Source organism: Nycticebus coucang, chromosome 12 (genome assembly GCF_027406575.1).
Source record: "Nycticebus coucang isolate mNycCou1 chromosome 12, mNycCou1.pri, whole genome shotgun sequence".
In the NCBI taxonomy this organism is placed as follows: domain Eukaryota; kingdom Metazoa; phylum Chordata; class Mammalia; order Primates; family Lorisidae; genus Nycticebus; species Nycticebus coucang.
Genome location: NC_069791.1, coordinates 57,870,895 through 57,892,382, shown reverse-complemented (window position 1 = coordinate 57,892,382; position 21,488 = coordinate 57,870,895). Strand labels below are relative to the sequence as shown.

The 21,488-nt window shown below is 52.8% G+C and overlaps 1 protein-coding gene across 9 annotated transcripts in view; it reads right to left on the bottom strand.

Moving 5' to 3' along the window:
* Positions 1-4,027: 4,027 nt before the first annotated feature.
* The window catches only part of IQSEC3 (IQ motif and Sec7 domain ArfGEF 3), a 103,307-nt gene continuing 85,846 nt past the window's right edge, over positions 4,028-21,488 (bottom strand). For 2 of the 9 annotated variants that reach the window (XM_053557457.1, XM_053557463.1), the window contains 7 exons: positions 19,014-19,153; positions 18,092-18,217; positions 15,922-16,021; positions 15,572-15,733; positions 12,582-12,674; positions 10,599-10,648; positions 10,430-10,513 (listed from right to left, as the gene is read on the bottom strand). In XM_053557457.1, coding sequence (XP_053413432.1) covers positions 10,439-10,513; positions 10,599-10,648; positions 12,582-12,674; positions 15,572-15,733; positions 15,922-16,021; positions 18,092-18,217; positions 19,014-19,153 — 746 coding nt within the window. In that variant the 3' untranslated portion in view covers positions 10,430-10,438. Of the gene's footprint in view, positions 7,403-10,429; positions 10,514-10,598; positions 10,649-12,581; positions 12,675-15,571; positions 15,734-15,921; positions 16,022-18,091; positions 18,218-19,013; positions 19,154-21,488 lie in introns of those variants that run through there. The other 7 variants (XM_053557458.1, XM_053557459.1, XM_053557454.1 and 4 more) reach the window with 7 other exon arrangements.

Sequence of the window (21,488 nt, the reverse complement as noted above, 5' to 3'; positions counted from 1 at the left end):
TTGTATATGTACTTTCTAGTTCATTATTTCTGCTTTTGTCTTTATTATATCTTTCCTTCTACTTACTTTGGTCTTGTTTGTTGTTCTTTTTTCTTTTTTAAATATTAAATAGAGATGGATGTCTCATTCTTGCTCAGGCTGGTCTCGAACTCCTAGCCTCAAGTGATCTTCCTGCCTCAGCCTCCCCACGTATTAGGATTACAGATGTGAGCTACCACACCTAGCCTCTTCTGAGAACTTCTTCAGTTAAATAGTCCCCTTATCCATAAGAGGATAAGTAACCTGTAAGCCTGCCTGTAGGTCTGACATTGGAGATTCTCCATCTCCCTGTGAAGCATAATGAGGGGTAGGCAGGCAGTATGGTGTCCAGCATAGATGTCCTGGAAGGAAAGAGGATTGGGTTTGTTGGGGAGGGAGGCAAGGTGGGTCCGTTTAGGAAATTGGCCCCATTTGCCTTCCCTGTAGCTACTTCCCACGGTTTTCCCAGCATCAGGCTTGTGGTCACTCAGTCCTTAGGGTCATGGGGGCAGGAAGCACTGAGGGGCTACTTTGGGGCTGGCTGGTGGGTTAGGTTCCCTAGGGAGAGAGCCACTCAGAATTGCAGGGGGCACATTCCCATCCCTCTTTCCCACCTCTTAGACTCCAGCTCCCTCATCCTCCAGCCTCATCAAGAATGGAATTTTTTCAATGGGACCAATGCCCCTCCACTCCCCACGCACATCACTCCTGCTCCTCATTAATCTCCCTGACTCCAGCTCGGGCTTGGAGGCTATCTCTGGGAGAGGAAAGGGGAGCAGATAAGAACACAGTCTGGCTGGGCCTCATGTGCTCCTAAGGGACACCTGCCCTGTCCTTCAAAGGGTCTACGTGGAGCAAGAGGGATTTACCCCAGAAGGAGAACTCTTCTGAATGCCTTTCTACCCCTGACTCCTCATCTTTACCTCTGACCTGGCAGCTATGTGGCTTGCCCTGTGGAAGCTGAGTGGAGTTAATTGAGGGGGCCCGGAGGACAGGGTGGTTGGCAGGTTGCTGAGTAGTGTGGAGTCCTAGAGGAGAACAGCCCTGGGCATCTGCAGGGCAGAACCTTATGGGCTAAGGACCAACAGTACCCAGAGCCATTTTCCATGAGCAACAGAGAGCAGAGGGCACCAGAAGGTTTGATAGACCACACCTCTCCAGCCTACTGCCTCCCTCCACCATGCCTTCCTGCAAGTGGCTCTGTGTAGGCTCCCCCTAGCAAGTTCCCTTTGTCCTGGTGTCAGCATACTTTGATCAATGGCGACCCCTAGAAAGCAGGGACCAGTTAGCCATGTCCATTAGAGAGAGGTATGGGGAGGTGTGAGCTAAAGGAAAATCAGTCTTGCTGTGGTTCAATGAAGTTCAGGTTTCAGCCCCAGCACCAGTGGGCAGTGGAGTCCATTCCATTATTATTTTAAAATGGCAAACCGAAGTCTATTTGGTTTTAGGTGACAGAGGAGGAGGTGGACCGAGCACTGCCTGCAGGCTGGCCGAGCCCAGGACTGGATCCTCCCTATCAGGAGTCAGGATCAACTAAGCACGTCCTCTCTCTGGGCAGCTGCTGTCTTGGGGTCAGGGCAGTGTGGCCTCGCTGTTGCTGCCATCCTGTTTTCTGGAGTCTGTTCTGGTGGCCTAGGTCCCCCTGTCGTGGTTGCCTGCCCTCTTTGGCCCTCACGCCACCCCCAACCCCTGCCTTGCTGGAGCTCTCTGACTGCCTACTTTCAACACACTTATCAGGGTCTGTGATTTTAGTGATTATTTGTCCTGGATTTTCTTTGAGAAGACCAATTTTTTTTTTTTTTTTGAGACAGAGCCTCAAGCTATTGCCCTGGGTAGAGTGCCATAGCGTTACAGCTCACAGCAACCTCCAACTCCTGGGCTTAAGTGATTCTCTTGCCTCAGCCTCCCAAGTAGCTGGGACTACAGGCGCCCTCCACAATGCCGGGCTATTTTTTGGTTGTAGTTGTCATTGTTGTTTGATGGGCCCGGGCTGTATTAGAACCCACCAGCTTTGGTGTATGTGGCTGGTACCCTAGCTGCTTGAGCTACAGGCACTGAGCCAAGACGACCAATTTTTATTTCTTCAATAAAGGTGGTTTTTAAATCCATCTTTTCACTTGATTTTTTTTTTCATGTAAATAAATTCATGTATTAGGAAACAGTCATTTGGTAGATTATTCTGGCTTCTGCCTCCTTCCACACTATAGTGGTGGTCTCTGAACTGTTCACCTGCCTTCAGACCTGATCTTGACCTTGTTGAATTTTCCTCCTTGGAGAGGCCTTCCTTGAATGTTCACTCTAAAATAGGCTCTCCATCATGCCTGGTATATCACCATCCTATCCTCTATGTGAACGTAGTTGGTCCATTTCTTGTTTATTTTTGATGGCACCCCATGTGAACTTACAGGTAGAAACTTTGCTTGTCTCACTCACTGTTTAACCCCCAGCACCTAGAACAATGCCAGTGCTTGGCAGGTGTTCACAAGCTTTTTGTTTAATTTACCCTGACTTCTAGCACTGGCATCTTGTTCTGGCCCATTGCTTAGCCAGAAACCAGACCCAGATTCTTACTGGAAATGTTCTAAGTCAAGGACTGATGAATTTGAGTTTTCCCATCTGCACGGGGTCACTACAAGGTGAGATTCACTGTCCATATCTCCCCATCCCAGTGGCAGATGAACCCAGAAGGGCTTGGACCACCTCCCTCTCTCACTGAAAGGATGGATAGTCCTCCTAGATGGCTTTGGGGACCAGAAGACTTGGAAAATGGTGCTGCCACCCCACATCTGGCACAGATAGCAGTGGGGCCCTCCTGACCCAAGGCCCTTTCACAGGCCTGGGCTGAGCTTATTCCCCAGGGTTTTCTCAAGGGGCCAAATCTCAGCTTCCTGGGTCAGAGAATTCCCAGGATGGAATAGGTCATAGCTGGCCTGTGGCTTCGTCTGGAATTTCCCATTTCCTGGAAAGATGGTGAGGTTTTTCACTTTTGTGGGGGACAATGGAGCCCAGCCCAGGGAAGGATCACCAGGAGTGAATCATTCAGAGTTCTGATCACCAGGAGCGCTGGGTACCCTCTTTGTCAGTGTCCAGGAGCAGCTTTCTTGGCCAGCTGTGCTCCTCCCAGGATGCCCCAGCTCTAATGGAACACACCTGGTTGTGAACATTCACCCAAGCCTTCTAGCTCCTCCCAGGATGCCCCAGCTCTAATGGAACACACCTGGTTGTGAACATTCACCCAAGCCTTCTAGCTCCTCCCAGGATGCCCCAGCTCTAATGGAACACACCTGGTTGTGAACATTCACCCAAGCCTTCATTTCCGGTGCTTTCCCTCCTGCCTTACTGCCCACCACCAGCTCCCAGCAGGGGCCCTGGTATGCTGCACTGCTCTCTGTGGCTCAGGGCACTGTCCCCAGCACTGTCTCTAGGCCCTTCCTTGAGTCTGTTGCCCCTCTCTTTTAGGGAGAGTATAGCTGGGCCCGTCACACTGGACCTTGCCATTAGAAGACAGGCTTTCAGAGCTGTTCTCTGGTGAAAACCACCTGAAGCTCATGGTCACACATGGGCAGTGGGATGGCCTCCCTGACCCCCAACACACCTTTGCTCCACTCTAGAGAGCATGTGGGCCAGAGGTGGTCCCCGACTCCTGGCCCTCACTCCCTGGATGCATGCTGGCTGTAGTCTCCACTGTAACCTGCTCTCTCAACCAGCTAAAAGCTCAGTGTGTGTATGTGTGTAGTCAGGCCTGTGGGCACACAGTCAATTTGCTGGCCCTGCTACACCTCCCCCACCCCCAGGGCCTGCCCATCGGTGGCCTCTCTTCCCACACCTGTGCCTCCTTTGCCTGGCCAAAGAGACCAGCCTGCACGGCCAGCTGCCCCAGGTCCTGCCTTGACAGCCTAGAGGGCTGAGGCACCAGTGTCTCCCTGCCTCAGTCTCCCAACCAGAGGCTCTGAGTTAATGGAGGCCCGCCCTCTGGGAGAACAAAAGACATTGAATTGACACAGTTTGCTCAAGTGACATATTTCAATATAATCTCTAAAACTCTATGAATTGAACAGATAAAATACCTCTGGGCTATTTTGTTACAAAATATTTGCCATTTGGATTAGTTGCTGGGTGCAGCCACCCTGCCTTTCCCTGGAGACGTTTCTCTCCAAGGGGGTTGAGGGGTGTGTGGGGAGAGGGTGTGGCAGGAAGGGATGAACAGCAGCACATAGGGACGGATGGATGGACAGCTCCAGGGAAGCCTGGTGGCACAGAGACATCTGGCAGGCCATGGGAGAACAGCTGGGTAGAGGCGGGGGCCCAGGGCCAACAAACACATGTGGGATCAAGGTGCCTCTGGAGACAGACAGGCAGGTGGGCTTCCAGGACAGGCTGCCGGGCAGGGCCCTGCTTCAAGCTTGGGAAGCTAGCTTCATCTCTCACTCCTGATTCTGGAGTTGGGGTCAAATGGATAAAATTGAGAGAAGGGCTCAGGTCCCCAGAGGCAGGCCTGGAGAGTTGATGGCATTGGCCATCTTGGGGTGGCTGAGTGTGTGTGTGGGGGGTGTCTCAGTCAGCACTGGATCCACTACCCTCTTGGCCTTGGGAGAGCAGGAGGGCCCACAGCATCCCCTGTAGCCCTCTGGGAGGGAGCAGAAGGCTCTCTCCAGGTGTCTTGAGGGCCAGACTCTGGCCTTAGCCTGTGGGCTGATTGTGGGAGAGGGTTGCCAAGGCTGGTTGCCAAGGATATAGCTGGCCCCACTGTCAGGGGGTTAAAGCCCCTTCCAGATCACCCAGGCTGGTCTGCTTCTTGCACAGGACTTCCTGTGCCGCCACCCCAACCAGGGGTGAGGGGTGAGCCTCTGCCATAGGGAAGGGACACTGAGAGGCCTGAGAACCCAGCTGACAGCCTTAAGACCTCTGTTGGTCCCCATCTGGAAAGCTGTGGCTTTGGCAGGGGTGGGAGGGCAAGCCCAGGGTTGTGAGCAGATGACAAGGGTCCTGCCTGGTGGGACAGAGTTGTCTGGGACCATGCCCCTCCCTCACAGCCTCAGGGTCCCCTTGCCCCCACCCCATAAATATATTTAGCCACATTCATAGCTCATGTTCTTCCCACCTCTTCATACTCCTGTCCCCTATTCATCATCTTCTGTTTCCAGACACCCTCATTCAAGATTCACCCCTCCCATCCCCACAGCTCCACGTCCTCCCAAGTCCCTGGTGCCCCCTGCTCAGGGCTTCACTCTCAGGCCCACCCTTGCCCTGGCGGAGGGCACCAGAGGTGTCTGAATCTGTGCACTCTGTCTGTTGGCCACTCCATTCCGAAAGGCTCTGACTGGCACATCCTTGATACAGAGAAGACAGAGGAGACCAGGGCAACAAGGACAGGCAGAGCAGAGGGTGGGGAGCCCTGAGGGGAGACGGAAACTGGCTAACAAAGATGGCCAGAAATAGACCTGCTGTGTGCCATCACAGTGACGTCTGGGTGACCACACACACACACACACACACACACAGAGGAAACTGGGGCATCTGCAGCCTCCGGAAGTAGGAACAATCCATACCTCCTGCCTGGCCCAGGCTCCTGGAGGCTGGGCGTGCGGAGACCCACGTCCACCGTAGGCCAGTATCAGTATTCCCTGTCCCTCGGGAGGGTCTAACAATAGACTCCAGTGGGAGGGGGTCAGCACAGAGGACAGCAGTGAGCTTTTGGCACAGGACTGGAATCTGGCCTGGCTAGGACAGAAAGGGCCTGACTAGGCAGTCCATAGTACTGTGCCTGTGGTCCCGAGGGCAGTTGACTCTCTTCTGGGCTGCGGAAGGGCCCTTCGCCAGGCCTGGGGTCTGTGGGGCCATATAAGTCTGGCCATCATGGCCTGCTTGGTCCTAGGAGGTCAGCAAGCCCCATCTTTGCAATTTTGAGGGGCCAGGGACTCTTTTAGTCAACGCTGCTAAAGAAAGTCTGGCACCTCCCAGGAGGGGAAAACATTTAAAGGCTCAGGAGTGCAGGGGAAACGCAAGAGCTTCTGGAGCCCGGGTTTTTCTCACTCCACTCTGTATCTAAGTCTCTCCTGCTGGTCACAGATGTCTTGCAAGGGGGAACCCTGACTCCAGAGACCCGTCTCTAGTGGGCAAATCACTGCCCCATCTCCTGTCTCTGCTTCCATAATGAAGAAATTAACCTGGTTCTGTGCATTTATGTGCACACTCTCAGTGTCCTTGGCATTGGCTGGGTGTGATTTGGGGATGGGGAACTAAGAAAATCTTTAAAAGGGACAATTTGTAGATGTAAGACCTCATTATACCTCAGCCCCATTGACTTGTCCCAGAGAGAGCTGAGCATGCTCCCTTGCCTCCTCCCTTTCCCTTTCTCGAAGCCTTCCTGGAGTCTGAGCAGCTCCTGAGAAAGCAGAAGGCCTTGGGAGGAGAGGGAAGGACGCGCTCAGTGGTCAGGACAGCTCACGTCCTGGGGACTAGAGAGCAGCCTCCTGACACTGTTGGGCAGGAGAGAAAGCCCCCTCCCCTTACCCTCCACCATGGGCCCCCAGCGAGCCAGTGCCACCCATTCATCCTCTCAGAGCTGCAGATGCACTGCCGGGCCTGTGGGCTGCCACCTCTTGCTCCTGCCCTGGCTTGAGGCCTCTAGGACCTAACGGGCATAAAGCAGCAAGTTCAGCACTGCCTCTTTTCAGTCCATGGCCAGTGGGGAGAGTGGTGGCCAGGGGAAGAGGAGGCCTCACCTGGGCTGGCTGTGCAGGGTCCCAAGAGAGTGAGGTGGTGTCTCCAGATCAGGCAGGGGATGCTCAACTGAGTTAGGGGGTACAGTGGGACAAGGCAAACCCAAGTGCCAGGGAGTGGGATTCTCTTTCCAAAATGGTGGCAATCGGTGAACAGGAAGGCATCGGGCCAGGGTATGGGAGCAGCGGGGGGCAGCCGGGTGCCCTGACAGCATGGTGGGGGCAGTCTATACCAGGCTCCTGGAGCCGCTGGAATAGCGGCGCCGGTGCAGCAGGGAGCCTGGGGGGCAGAACTGGTGAGGGTGATTGTAGGGGGGCGGGGGTGGGGGCAGCGGAGGCTGGTGGACAACCTTGACTGGGGAGCCTGGGCCACCCTGGGGTGTGGAGCCACAGGAGTCAGAGGAGGATGAGGCATAGCAGGAGAGAGCCTGGCTCAGCAGGGGTTCCATGCGGGCCAGGCAGGGCTTGTCCAGGACAATGACCTTGACAATTTGCTGGCACTGCACCAGGGTGCCCGGGGGTGTGGGTGGCGGTGGCGGCAACGGTGGGGGCTGCTCTCTCAAGGGGCTAGGCTGCAGGTCTGGCAACGGCGCTGGCACTCCCCTCTCGGCCCCCAGCCCGGGGTTGTGCTGGGACGTTTGAAGCCTGTTGTGAATTGACACCTAGTTTAGAAACAGCCAGAGAAGCATGAAATGTTACAAGACTAATTCCCAGCTGCCAGGAGGGCTACCCTGAGCCTCCCTTGGCCTCCCTCCTGCTCTCTGCCCTCACTCAGACTCTCAGCCCATCTCTCCACCCAGAGGAAATTGGGATCTGACTCTGGCTCTTCCCCAGAAGGGAACGTGGAGCCCAAACACTGCCACGTTCTGTCACTGACCATGAGCAGTGCGGCTCCCGGCCTCAGGCTCCCGGTCTGTGAGGTGGGCTCTGCAGAGCTCTGCAGCCTGACTTCACAGACCTGTTGGGGGGCTCTGGGCTGTTAGGCTCTCCCCCACCTCCTTCTTCACCAACCTCTAAACTTGAAACTCAGGGCTAGTGGTCTTTGTCTCCTCCCTGCCTCCCTGGAGGGTGTTGCACAAAGGAGGACATGACCCGGGGACAGAGCCAAGCATGTGAGGCCCTCGTAAGCCCCTCGCTTCCCTCTGGCTTTGTTAAAGAAGAGCCTCATCATCACTATTGACATCACGAAGGTGCCCAAATTCCAGAATGCCAAGGACCCTGAAGGGTCGACCTGCATCTACCCCACCCCACTAGACTTCCCGAGGCCAAAGCCCTGCAGTCGAGAGCAGCCCAGAGAGCCAAGAGCAGAGGCAGGGCCCCAGTCCTTGGTTAAATTTTCCTGGGTGCTGGAAGGGATACCTAGAAAGGACTCTAATCTTTACCCCTGGGCAGGATAGGAGAAGGTGGCCCAGAAAGTCTCCTCCCTCAGACCATGGAGGTCACCTCACCAGCCTTCAGGTGGAGGTGGAGGAAATAGGCAGCAGGCTGGAGGATTCTGGAAGGAGAGGGATTTAATTCCTCACCTTGGTCCACCCCAAATCCCCCAGTCTGTACATAGGACAGACCACAACTCCTCATTCAGGCCTCATTCAGGCCCTTTGGGGTGGCTGGGACTCTGTTCCTCTCTGAGGACACTTCTTATTGGGCTACCATCTGTCCTTGGGCACCTCCACCTACGGATGGCCACTCAGAGCACAAAGGGGAAATCAAGACCAGGTTCACCCATTTCAAAGCTATCTTGAAGCTTTAATCTTACTTGTTAGCTAAAGGTGCAATTTCAGGGACCCCCTTTCTGGACCTGTCACACCAGGGGACTGCTTTCCTCTTACAGTTTTCAGGTTTTTGTCTGCCCCTCAGTATTCACAAGCCCCAACCACCATGCTCAGTGCAGTGCAGGCTTTATTTTTCAGGCCTGAGATCTCCTAAACCAGCAAAGGAACCCCTGAGCCCCTCACTGTCCTGACAAGACACAGCAGACAGACAGCATGGCTGTGGCCCACCTTCCTCTTAGGGAGCCCTCTGTGGTCCTCATTCAGGCAGAAGGCCTCTGTCACCACCACCGCTAGAGGGCATGGGCTCCTTTCCCTACTTGCTTACATTCTGAGTTACTCCCCAGGAGACAAGTGGCCTGGGACTGCTGGGACAGGCTTGTGCCCCCTTGCTTCCCTCCCCATAGGCTTTACAGTTGCCCCTCCCCAGGTGAGTATTTGGCTGCCTTGTCCAGACCCTCTGAGCTTCCTTCTCCTCCTCCCTGCGGCTCCAACCACAGCCACAACTCTGGGTGCCCCCCCATCCCTCCTCCTGTGCTCTGGCCCCTCTGCGGCCTGCACCCAGCCCCACCCAGCCTGGATCCTTCAACTCTGATGGTCAGTAAGTGAAAAACGGGAAGTGATAGCAAAATTCCCTCTCATTCTGACCTTCTCACCTCCCTGCTCATGAAAGAAAGAAAGAGTGGGAAAGAGAGAGAGTAAGAGAGGGAGGGAAGATGGAACATGAGCAGCAGGTAAGAAGAGCTCAGAGAAGATGGAGACGCGCCTGCCAGAGGGTGGGGCCAGGCAATGAGGGAGAGAGGGCAGGATGAGAGCTTGGGTCCAGCTGAGGGCTGCGGGCGGCAAGGCTGCCCGCTGTGCAGGGGAGCAGAGGCTGGCAGGGGCCCTGAGCTAGCTGGGGGTGGCAGCCTTGCAGAAAGCCACATGCCCTGAGGGCATCAGATGGATCGTTCCCCCGGGCAGCTCAGGCTGAGGTGGGGCAGGCTGGCAGGGCAGGCCGCGGGCTGGGCACCGGGTGCTCATTTGCGAGGCTGGAGAATGAGCAGCTGCAGAGGATGGGGGGAGGGAATACCCACCCTGGGGGCTTGTCAGCTGCTGGGGCAGGAAGCTCCTCCGAGTAAAGGTGCCTCCTCCAGAGCCGAGTGTGTGGGGTGGGGGCCGTGGGATGGAAAGAAGGAACTGAGCTCCCCTGGGGGGGGGTGTTCTGCAGCTTCCCAGAGCTTAATCACACAGGGGACTCCTCCCTCAGACCTCTAAGTGGGGGCCCCTCCACTAGAAGTGGGTTGGGAAAGGAGGCATCTGTGTGAGCAGATGGAGGTCTCAGAGACCTGAGGGAAAGGTGCAGGTGGGGCTCACTAGGATGTGAGGGGACCCAGGGGACGGCTGGGCCCATAAGCCTCCTCCCACAGGTGGTACTTTGGGAGCTTGGCAGAGGCCACTGCTGCTGCCCCGTCCCTGCCCAGTATCCTCTCCCTCCAACACGGACAACAACCCTTCCCCCAGGATCCTTCTACGGCACACCCACCCCACTCTGCCTCACTTGCTCCTGCACACAGCCCTGCCCTGGGCTGGCTTTCCAGATGTGCCAGCTGTTCTGGGGCAGCCACCCTCTCACCTGCCCCCACTTTCAATTCTCCAGCTTTTCAACGAGGTGTCCAAAAGGGCAGAGTCTGCCCCAAAGTGCTTGTGTGGGTCCTGGACTTAGGGGTAACTCTGTGGGAGAGGTCTAGATCCCCAATAGAGGAAAGGGAGGGAATGCTGGCAAATGCCGGGGAGCAGAAAGAAGTCTGCGGGGAAGTGGGTCTGGGGATCCTGGGATCCATCTCCACATTTGTCTGGGAGCTGGGCCTTGGAGGGGGCGGTGGGCTAGGGGATAGGGAGAAAGTGCTCGCGGCTTAATTAGGCTCTGGAACAGTGGCATTACCCATGCTAGCAGTAACTTTTAATTGTATCTCTTGAAATTGGTAAAATGGTGAGTCGGGCTGGGGAGGCATTGATTAATACCTGAGAAGAGAAACAACAGAGACGGTGAGAAGAGGGACAAGCGGGGCAAGGAGTCACTCACCTGGGCGGCCAGGCCTCCACTTACCTCCACCACGCTCTCCGCGGGCTTCTCCCCGAGCGCAGCTTCCCTCTTGGCTTTGAATGCAAAGAGCACAGGGCTCATTCTCTACCAGCCCTGACACAGACCCCTCCTGCCCCCGCAAGCATCCCTGAGTCAGAGGAGCAGGCTGTGAGACGGGCCAGCTCCACTTCTGACTGACACAAAGCCCTAGGCCCAGTTCTGCGACTTAGCTGTGTGACCTTGGGCAAGATGACACACCTCTCTGGGCCTCCATAGACCAGAAGATCTTTGCCACTCTCTCTGATGGCTGGCATTACTCAATCTAATTTACCCACAGGCAAAGCCTTCTCAATATGGGTTGTGAATGTGAGCATAGGAGGCAGGCACTGGCCTGTGGGAACCATGCTGGGCTGCCTCCTTACCCTGCAGGCTCCTTGAGTGGGGGTGACACAGAGACTCAGCTGAGTGGGAGGATCTGATGAGCCCAGGCCCTCACAGCAGTCCCCATAGTCCTAGCTCTGTGAGAGTCCACAGTGGCCTTGTAATTACTGCTGGGGCCATCTGGCTGGCCTGGTATAGCAGCAGGGACCCTGTGGGCCCTAGTGGACATCTGTATGATGCTTTTTAGCTGAATGAGCTCCAGCTTCCTCTCTCAACAGTGGCAGGGACCCCTCTGATTTCTCAGGCCTCCAGAGGGGTGCCAGTTCCCCTTACTGGCTCAACCCTCTGCTTTCTGTGGCACAAGAAGGAAATGTCCCATTGCTCAGGAATGAGAAACACCTCCCTGCAGACATGCCTGATGGACAACTCCTCAGGATGTGCACCAGGGCCTGGCCAGAGCTGTTGTTTTCAAAAGAGAGGCAGGTGGAGATGTGGGTGCAGACTGGGGAGGCAGGGAGTAAGTCTCCCTGAAGACTGGCTTTGGGGTTCAGACAGCTATGAAAACAAGCAGTTACCCATGTCCTGTATAGAAAGTAAGGGGCAACTGAAATCAAGTAGGATGGAGAGTTATGAACGCGTGATGGCAGGCCGGACCCATATTCAAAAGGTTCTATCACAGTGAGATCTCCTTGTAGCATAAAGAGCCCCATGTCTTGCTTGGAAAATGAATCCCATATCTTAGCTGGCATGGTTGGGCCCTGTCCCAAGTCAGGTGCCACTGAGGATAACAGCCACATGGAGCCCACTCTGGCTCTCTAGTGCCCCGCACAGGGCGGCAGGCCCTCAGTAAGTGCCGAGAATGGGTAAGTGACCAGGTGAATTGTAACGTCAGCAGTTCTGGCTGGTTTGCTGGGACTGTGTTGGGATGGGATTTAAATCTCATGCTTTCTCTTCTTCTAATTCTTTTTACTTGGGGCTAGGGAAGGGGACGGTGGTAAGGTTTCTTGTACTCATTACAGGTGGAGCAGGAGAAGGAAGGTAGCGGGGTGTCGGGGCAGTGAACAATGCAACTTGAAGAAACCATGAGAGAAACTGAGTATGGGTTTGGAGTGGGCTGACCTGGGCCTGGGGTTAGAGAGTACTTATAGCTCATTAGCGAAAGAACAGTGTGGGGCAGAGTGAGATTTCCAGGCCCTTCTGGGCACCCTGCTTTCTTACTGGGCTCCTGGCTGGGAAGTTTTTCTCATGGGGTTTCCCTTGACCACCCCCGATCATCCTTATAAACCAGGACAGTGTTCAAAGAGCCTGGCTGCAGGGGGGCAGAGGGCCTCAGCTCTGGGGCCAGGACGTCGGGACTCCTGCCTGACTCCTGCAGGGCTGTGACATTCCACATGGACTCTGAAACCCTGGTATGGTTTGCAAAATGGATGGACACATTTCTCTCTCACCTGCCTCCTCATGCCCACTCCTAAAGCTCATGAGATCAAAGAAAGCAAGGCCAGCATTCCTCAGCAGAAATAAATGGCCATAGGAACAGGCGGCTCTCCCACCCAAACTCTCCGTGACCAGCCCAGGCTGTGAGCAGCTTCCATGGGTCCAGACCCCCGGGGCAGAGCCGAGGCTTACCTGTAGGCGATCCTTGCTTTGACTGTGGGTCCACCTGGGCTCCTTCGGGCTTGAAAGAAAGTGTCTTTGTTCCCTGCTGTTTCTCCAGCTCCCCTAAGGAGTGGAGAAGTCCATGAAAGAGAGAAGCCCCCAACCCTGACTATGCACGGGGGAGGGAAGAAAGGAGGAGCAAGCAGGAAGGGGCGGAGGGCCCCCGATATATGCTATGAAACAGGGACACAGCAAGTTAAGTGCCCCTGAGCTGCAGTCTGTTCGTCTGCGCATGGGGATGATAAGACCTGCTCAGATGTCAGCAAGGCAGCAGGACAGGCTGGTATCAGGGAGGCTGATCGTCTGGGTTTGAATCCTTGTTCAATACTGTGAGCTGTGTGGCTTTAGGTGATTCCCTCAACCTCTCTGGGGCCTCACCAGATGGGACGGGGACGCCCGCTTCAGGATTACACAAGGAAGTGCGTGTAAAGCACTCAGAACAAGGCTTGGATGTGGCAATGCTTAGTAAGAGCTTCTATTACAAAGCATTCAGCAGGGCTGAACTTAGTGAGAATTGGCGACATCCTGTTCATCCACCCTACCCTGGCAGGACTGTGCCCTCCCCAGCCAGCTGGACCTTGCAGGGTGCTCAGAGCTCTCCCACGGAGGGAATCCCACATGCCGAGGATCTGTTGTACCGCACACCCACACGGCTGGAACATCTGTCTTGGTACTAAACTTTAATTCCTCTCACTGGACTGGAAACCTGTTCCTTCTTGTTCTGCTCTCAGTGGTGCTTCAGAACTGCCAGTTTCCATCCTTGGAGACTTGACAGTCATTACTAAATCACTCCTCTGAGTTGGCTCTTCCAGGCAACATACTTCAAGTTCCTTTTATTAAGGCTACTCTCTTGGGTTCCATTTTCTGTCTTTCTGGTTGTCTAGAATCCAGGGACACTGAACTGCAACCTCCAAACCAGAACATTTTGTCCTGATTGCCTGACTCATACCATCAATCAATACCAAATGTTTTTACTGAACTGAGAGTTGCTTTTCTCCCTCCAAAGGGGCTCTCATGGCTTTGGAGAAATTAGCACCACAATCACAAGGAGTCCAGAGAACCTGGGTGCAAATCTGGTTTTATCACTGACTGTGTGAACCTGGACAACTTCCTTAAGCTCTGTTAGCCTCAATTTCCCTATTTGTAAAATGAGGAAAATAATACCCACTCATGGAAAATTGTGAGAATGAAATAATATAGGTTCAGCAATCAGCCCAGTGCCTGGCATATAATAAGTGCCCAGGAAACGGTAGCTGTGACTGTTTTTCTTTTTTTCCTGACTTCTTCCCCTGCCTTCTCCCTGGCCAGCCTTTTATCTGTACTCAGCTGTCCTCTCCTTTTCTCTCCATCTAAAGACTAAGAGCCAAATGCAAGCCTTCCTCCCTGCTCCCATGCCATCTCTCCACCTCTCAACATAACAGATTCTGACAATATCTACTCCTCTGTTACTTTGGGAAGGATGTATGTGCTGCTCCTGGGGCTGGCAGGGAGGCACCTCGGCGTCGGCAGCTGGTGTGCTGCAGCTGCCCAGGGCACTGCAGGGACATTCTGACAACGAGAGATGCAAAGCCATTTCAAATTGCATCCTTGAGACTGTTCCAGAACAACAGCAAAGGTGACTTCTCTGGGCATCCAGTTCAGCCCTTGATTAGAGTCTGTTTGTTATACCACTGAACTCAAGTAAACCAACAAATTGGGAAAGGAAATTTATACACATCCCACCAAGTAGTTACCTATAATCCTGTCTGCTGCATTTCTATTTCACCCTGATTTAGACTGTTTTCTTAGGAAATTATAAACAGAACCTCTTCTCTCCCAGAAGTTCCCAAACCTTGGAGTCAGATTTAAATGCAAATAACCGCTCCTCCACAATATGCACCGCCAGGACATACTGCTCACCTTCTGTGCTCCTCATCTGTACGGTGGGGACAAACATCTTCCTTGTAGCATCACCATGGGAATTGGCCAACTATAAATAAACTGCCTAGCACATAGTATGTGCTTAAAATGATGATTAAAAAGTGCCACCCTGTCATATCAGTCACCCGCTCAAATATCTCACAGCTTTCCTACTGCTTACTGGTTTATATTGATTTAGAAACACTTTCCAAGTCTGGCCATATAAGGCAGACCTGAAGGCTACTTTCATTTTCTGTTTTAGTTTCTGAATCCATTCTTATTTAATTTTCCCTTAAATCTGCCTGAAACCACTGCAATACTTCAACAGTAAAAGCTTGCAGATGAGTACGAGTTGAAGGCCATCGCTGCTGTTCTGCTAACCTAACACAGCTGCACCTGGACACATGGAGAAGCCCAGGTATTCTCTAACATGCCTGAACTGGAACAATCTAGCATCCGGGTATTCTTTAGTGGAACAGAAAGACAACTCCAAGAGGAATAGAAGTGAAAAAACTGGCTTAGATTCTACAAAAGGACAATGTTATGAAGAATAAGGTAGAGGGACTATTCTAAGCTGAAAGAGATGGAAGAAGTGAAACTAACCAGATGCAATATCTGAACCTGGGCTAGATCTGGGGGAAAGGGTACAAGGGACAGTTTGGTGGGGAGAAAAGCCCCTCAGCTCATGGACCTCTTTGGTCTGCATCCCTGCCTGGGCCAGCTTGCCTCAATGTCCTGGTCAGACACATCAGGGTTCTCTGTTCCAGGTGCCCACCTGCAGCCCCCTGTGCCTGGTGAGATGTGCACACATGTACGTGCACTCCAGCATGCCCTGCCTTCAACGGTGGGGACATGGGAAGGGGTGGACTCACACCAGGCATGTGTGACCAACAGCCCAGGATGGTGCAAAGGGGCTGAGAGAGGGGGAGGGGCCAGAGTGAAGCAAGGGCAGAACTCCCAGCGTCCAAGGCCCGTCCATCTGCAAACTGCCCCTGCCCCTCGCAGACTGGAGGCTGCCCACGTGCCCTGCCTGGGAGAGCCCAGGAGCCCTGTGTCCTTACACTCTATCCGGATCTGCTCCAGCTCCGTCACCTCGGCAATGGACTCCTTCAGGTCCTCCACAAACTTCTGCATCTCATCAGAGCCCAGGGCGCAGAAATGCAGCACCTGCTTCTTCTCAGAGCCCGAGAGCGGGGTCACCAGTGTGATGCCGTGAGAATAATCTGGAAGCCGGATCCCAGTCCCAGTGGGCCGTGAGCAGCAGCAGCCCAGGGGTTGGGCCAGCCCAGCAAGGGGAAGGGACAGGGTCTGTGGGGCGCTTGTTCCACCCACCCTATAGCCCAGAGCTTCTCTCTCTTCCCCACCACCGTCCCCCGCACCCATGGTCACTCACTCACTCTCAAAGACTTACACTCATTTTCAAAGAGGTGGAACTGCATGCCCAGAAGGCCGACGGACTTGCAGAAGGTGTAGGTAGAGGAGCTCTTCTTCTTTGGGCAGAGTTTGAGAATCTGTCCAAGGAGAGAGTGCGACATAAACTGATGGGTGTACATGCATGTATCATGTGTGTGCACATGTGATGCAGGAACACCCAGGGAGATTCGTGAACATGAGAGAAAATACAAAGATACATATGTACGCACAATCTTAAATACATTCACACACACAAATAGATCTACACGTACAGATACACACACACACACACTGTATCGAAATATGTGAGCCGTGTGACGCCACGGCACTCTACCCGAGGGCGGTACAGTGAGACTCTGTCTCTACAAAAAAAAAAAAAAAAGAAAGAAATATGTTTCCTCACTGCATAAAACCCTCCAGGGAGTCTTCTGTCTGCACATAGAAGCCAATCCACACCCCTCGCCCTGGCCTATAAGCCACACCTGATGTTGCTCCTGCCTCACTCTGGCTTTGTGCTACAGCCATATTGTCATTCTTCCTGTAGGTTAAGAAAGGCACCCTTGGCCCCACCACAGGCCCTTTGTACATGCTGCACCTGCCCCACAAAACTCCCTGAAGCTTTCTGTACAGCTGGATTCCTCTCATTACTGGGGTCTTAATGCAAATGCATCTCCTTAGAGATGTCTTCCTGGGCCACCCTGTCTAAAAGACTAAATAAACCCCAAACTTCCCCTTCACCTCAATCATTCTCTAGCACCTTGTTTTACTATCTTCAAAGCACTATTCCAATCTATTATCTCATTTATTTGTTTCCTTAATTATTTTCTATCTCCACCACTATATGAAACTCATCTTAATAAAGTCAGCCAGTTGCTCAAAAAACAAGTATTTATTCAGCACCTTCTGTGACCCAGACTCTGGAACACAGGAGCACATAGACAGAGCCTTGCCCTCAGAGGCTTATGCCAGAGTGAGGGAGGACAGCCAAGGTGGAGATCAGTCGGTCAACCAGTGGAGCATACCAGCGAAAAACAAAATGAAGAAAGGGATAAATAAGGTAATTTCAGAATCTGCTAAGTGTTTTAAAGAAAAAGGAATAGAGTGAGGAAGAGAAGGTGGCTGGGCAGACCTCCTGCTGGGTGGGCAGGAGAGGGGACATTTGATTTGATTCCTAAGTGACGAGGAGGAGGCGGCTGTACTAGTTCTGCTGGAGCTTTTCAAGCGGGAGCCGCAAGGGCAGAGACCAGGCCTGAGGGAGGCAGCTTGCGGGCCTGAGCAGGGTGCAGGGAGGCAGTTCTGGGGACCAAGGCATGGGAGTGGGGGTAAGCTCAGGGCAAGGTGCCCATGTGGCCTGGCACCCTTTCTAGAAAGACCTCTCCCCTGCTTGTGCTGCTGCTGCTGCTCAGTGGAAGGTGGACTTCAGGGGCAGGGCGACCTGTGTGAAGGCTGGTGTCATAAGCCAGGCTTGTCCCTGGTGGTGGGACTAGTACGTCGTAGTGGGGCAGCGGTCATTAGGCTTGGGATCTTTCTAGAGCAGTGGTTTTCGACTTTCCTAATGCCGCAACCCTTTAATACAGTTCCTGTAGGTTGCGACCCACAGGTTGAGAACTGCTGTTCTAGAGGGCGTGCCCTTGTAGCTCACAGAGAGGGAAAGACAATTCTTGGTCACGTCCCGCTCTGCGCTGCTTCCCAGCCCTTAGCACAATGCCCGGCACAGTCGACACCGATTAAACATCTGCTGAATGGATACCTGTTTTTTAAAGAGCAAAGAACAGGGAGTCCACGGATGTGTGTGTGCGTGGGCATGCGCACACACACGCACACACACCAGCCCCTCTTGGAGGCCGGAGGCAGCGGCTTCACTCGGGTCCCCCAGCGGCGGGACGTGAAACGCTACAGTGCTCCCGCGCCTGCCCCAGCTCCAGGTTTCTCATAACGCAGAGAAGCAGACGGCCTGGGATCTGGTTCATTTCCACCTTGATTGCATAACCGTGAACAGATCATTTAGCATCTCGTCTCATGGCTTGTAAAATAGGAATTATCATATCTACCCAGCTTCCTCACACCCACGCTGCGAAGGCGCTAGAAACAGCGTAGTACGTCAGTCAGTTCTACGCAGGGACGTCCTCCCGGCCCCCTCGGGATCCCAGGGCGGCGGGGCTGCTCACCACCAGCAGGTCGTTGAAGAGGAACACCTCCCGCTGGTGCGCGGCCTGCTTCTGCGGCTTGCTCAGGTCCGTCACCTCAAAGAGCCGGCTGCAGCAGACCAGGCGGCGGTGGGGCACCGACAGCACCTGGACCCGAGGACGGCACTCAGCGCTCAGCGGGAGGAACCCGAGACTACGGACCCCCCACCCCACAGCGTCCCTTTTCCAGAAGATGAGATGGAGGCCTAGGAGAGGGGAGGGTGGTGCTCTAGTTTTACTGCAGGGCCTGAACTCCATCCTAAACCTCCTCTCTCCTCATGCAGGAGAGGAGGAACTGGAATTATTTGCATCCCTTATATTTACACTACAAAGTGCCCCTGCTGACGTATTAATGTAGTGACTGCAGAGAATGCTCACTTTAAAAATCATTGCATGCTTAGAACATGTGGCCTGGGACATGGGTCACAACTAATGGAGCATTGGGCACTTGAATGGTTTGAGATGTCAGCCATAGTCTAGAGCCTACATGAGCCCCTCTCCTGCCATTTATACGTCAAGACCATCCAGGAATGCCTGGTATGTACCCCATCCTAGGGAAGGTATCCTAAACATCCCCCATCTGCCCATCCAGATGCTTCAACACTAGACCACTGGGAAGTCCTTCTTGACATCTCACCTCAGTTTCTCCTGCTGTAGGAGGCAATGAGGAAATTAGGCAATGGAAAAAAGAGGATGCAGTGCCTGGCACATGGTAGACACTCAATAACTATTATGTGAATGAATAACAAGAAAGTTTGAAAGCCTTTTGAAAGGTACACAGGAGAAAGGGAGAAGATGCTAGGAGGAAAGAAAAGAAAGAGATGGGAGATGGGTGTGGCTTGGCCACTAAAGGAAAGGAAGCCAACTCCCACATGTTGAGTGCTGCTCTGTGGCAGACACTTACTGTCTTCATGCCCACGATGGACTTTTCCACTTTGGTGACGTACGTGACGTGGTCCTCATTAGACTTGAGCTCCTTCTGCTGTATCCTTTCGTAGATGCCTACCACCAGTTCCCTGGGGATGTCAGCGCCATCATCCACACCTACCAATGTGGAATGGGCAGGGGCTGTCAGAGCCCGGAGCCAGAGAGGAAGCCCCTACCGGACTGGGGCTCCCAGAGGTGGCCTTGATCTTGCTACATCCCTGTTCCAAAGCTTTCTTGCTGGTGCCCCTTACCCATGAAATTAAGGGCAACCTCCTTAGCCAGGTACCACAACTACTACAATATGGCCCCAACACACATCTCCAGCCTCACCCCTTGATGCTCCGTAACTAGACCTCCAGTCCCTCCTCCCAGGACTCTTTCTTGATCATCAAATACAGCTTCCATGTTCCTGCTAAGTAGCTTTGCTTCTGCAGTTTTACTGTCTTCCCTGTGTCTGTCCCCAGCTGCCATGAGAGCATACTGACAATGTTCTATCTTGTTCTCTATTGGATCTCCCCCTCCTGGGTCCTCTCTGCCATCCCGTAGGGAGCAGAATGCTGAGTGACTAGTCATAGAAGGGGTGGCAGGTCCCTCACTCACTGGGACCTGGGGAAACAGGCAGATCCCCACAGTGATGCAGGTGATGAGACCCTTACCCTATCTCCTACTGCATGGTAATGACAAAACTCTGGTGACAAACAAATACGGGGAGGAAATATAATAACACGCAAACGAATTTCTTTTGGAGGTAGAAACAAATTCAATAAAAAGTCCTCTTTCTACTTTTTCCAACTCTTTAATGACTATATGCTTCTTTTATAAGAGGGAAAAAGCGAAAAATAAAATAAGTGTCCTCAAAGGACTGTTTCCCCCTACTATGGGGACATCATGGTTTCCAAGAGCAACTCTCTGCCTTGCCCCGGCTTCTTCCACATCTGATCTTGTTTCTTAAAGTTGGCAAATTGGCCACGTAGCGGCCTGGGGTGCTGAGGAAAGAAAGAGCAGAGAGAAAGGCCAAACACACAGCAGCTCCCAGTTCAAGGCAGTGGGTTGTCTAGCTCTGCTCCCTCTGCATACCTGGGAGAAAGGAACTTTTTAGAAAGGCAAAACCCCACAAAGACAAAGAGGAAAAGACAATGGCACCTTGGGACCTGGAAAGTGGATGAATGAGTGGACAAATTAGGAAGCCTGAGAAAACTTAGACCTAAGGCAGCAGAGACAATGGAAGCCACTGGCACACCACAGAACCACCAAAGGACTCGGAACTGGTGACAACAGCAATCTCTGAAAGTGGAGGTGAAGGTGGGCTGGGAATAGGAAAACAGGTTTAAACTCAGATATAAAGATCTTAGATTTTTCTGTCCCCTCTTTGCTCTAGCAGAAGACCGGTATTCATCTCCTTGAACTCTTGGCTGGGGAACCCAACATCGGCCAAGGGTGGGAGTCTGTGCTGAAAATAGGAATCAAGTTGATGTCTGTATATTGAGACTCCTGAACTCCATTTCTCACAAAGATCTCACAACTCTGGCACCCAGAATCATACCCTCTGGGTGGCAGATTGGACATTTATCTTCTGGGTAATCAACTAGCACAAAAGGAAATATCTAAAGATACTGCAGTAGGGATCTCCCAATAAAATGGTCTAATTAAATCACCCTCCAGGAAAGCCCACCAGTCGGCAACCCCCACCCATGCTCACAGAGTTTTTAATCAGCTTTTTAGTGGTTCACTGTTTTTTTTTTTGTTGTTGTTGTTTGTTTTGTTTTTTGAGACAGAATCTTGCTCTGTTGCCTCAATTTAGAGTGTAGCAGCATCATCATAGCTCACTGTAACCTCTAACTCCTGGCCTCAAGTGATCCTCCTGCCTCAGCCTCCTGAGTAGCTGTTACTACAGGCACACACTACCATATGTGGCTAATTGTTCTAATTTTTTTGTAGAGGCAAGGTCTCCCTATGTTCTCAGGCTGGTCTTAAACTCCTGGCCTCAAGTGATCCTTCTGCCTCAGCCTCCCAAAGGCCTAGATGTGAGCCACTGTGCCTGGCCTTCCTTTTATATATGAATTGACAACCAGATTTTGTTAACTATATTTTAAAAAGTCTCTAACATAAAAGAGATAGAAATATGGGTAAAAACAGGAAAAGAAACCCAAAAGAAATAGAGGCAAGTAGGAAGAAACTAAAACAAACAAAACCATATTAATATCTTCAAAGAGATAGGAGAAGATATTGCATCCATAAAACAAGAATAAAATACTAGGGGGGCAGCGCCTGCGGCTCAAGGAGTAGGCTCAAGGAGTAGTCCCATATGCCGGAGGTGGCGGGTTCAAACCCAGCCCCGGCCAAAAACCACACACACAAAAAAAAAGAATAAAATACTATAAAAGAGAAACATGTACAGGACAAAAGAGAGCTATTGAAAATGAAAAATATGACAGTAGGAATGAAAAATCTG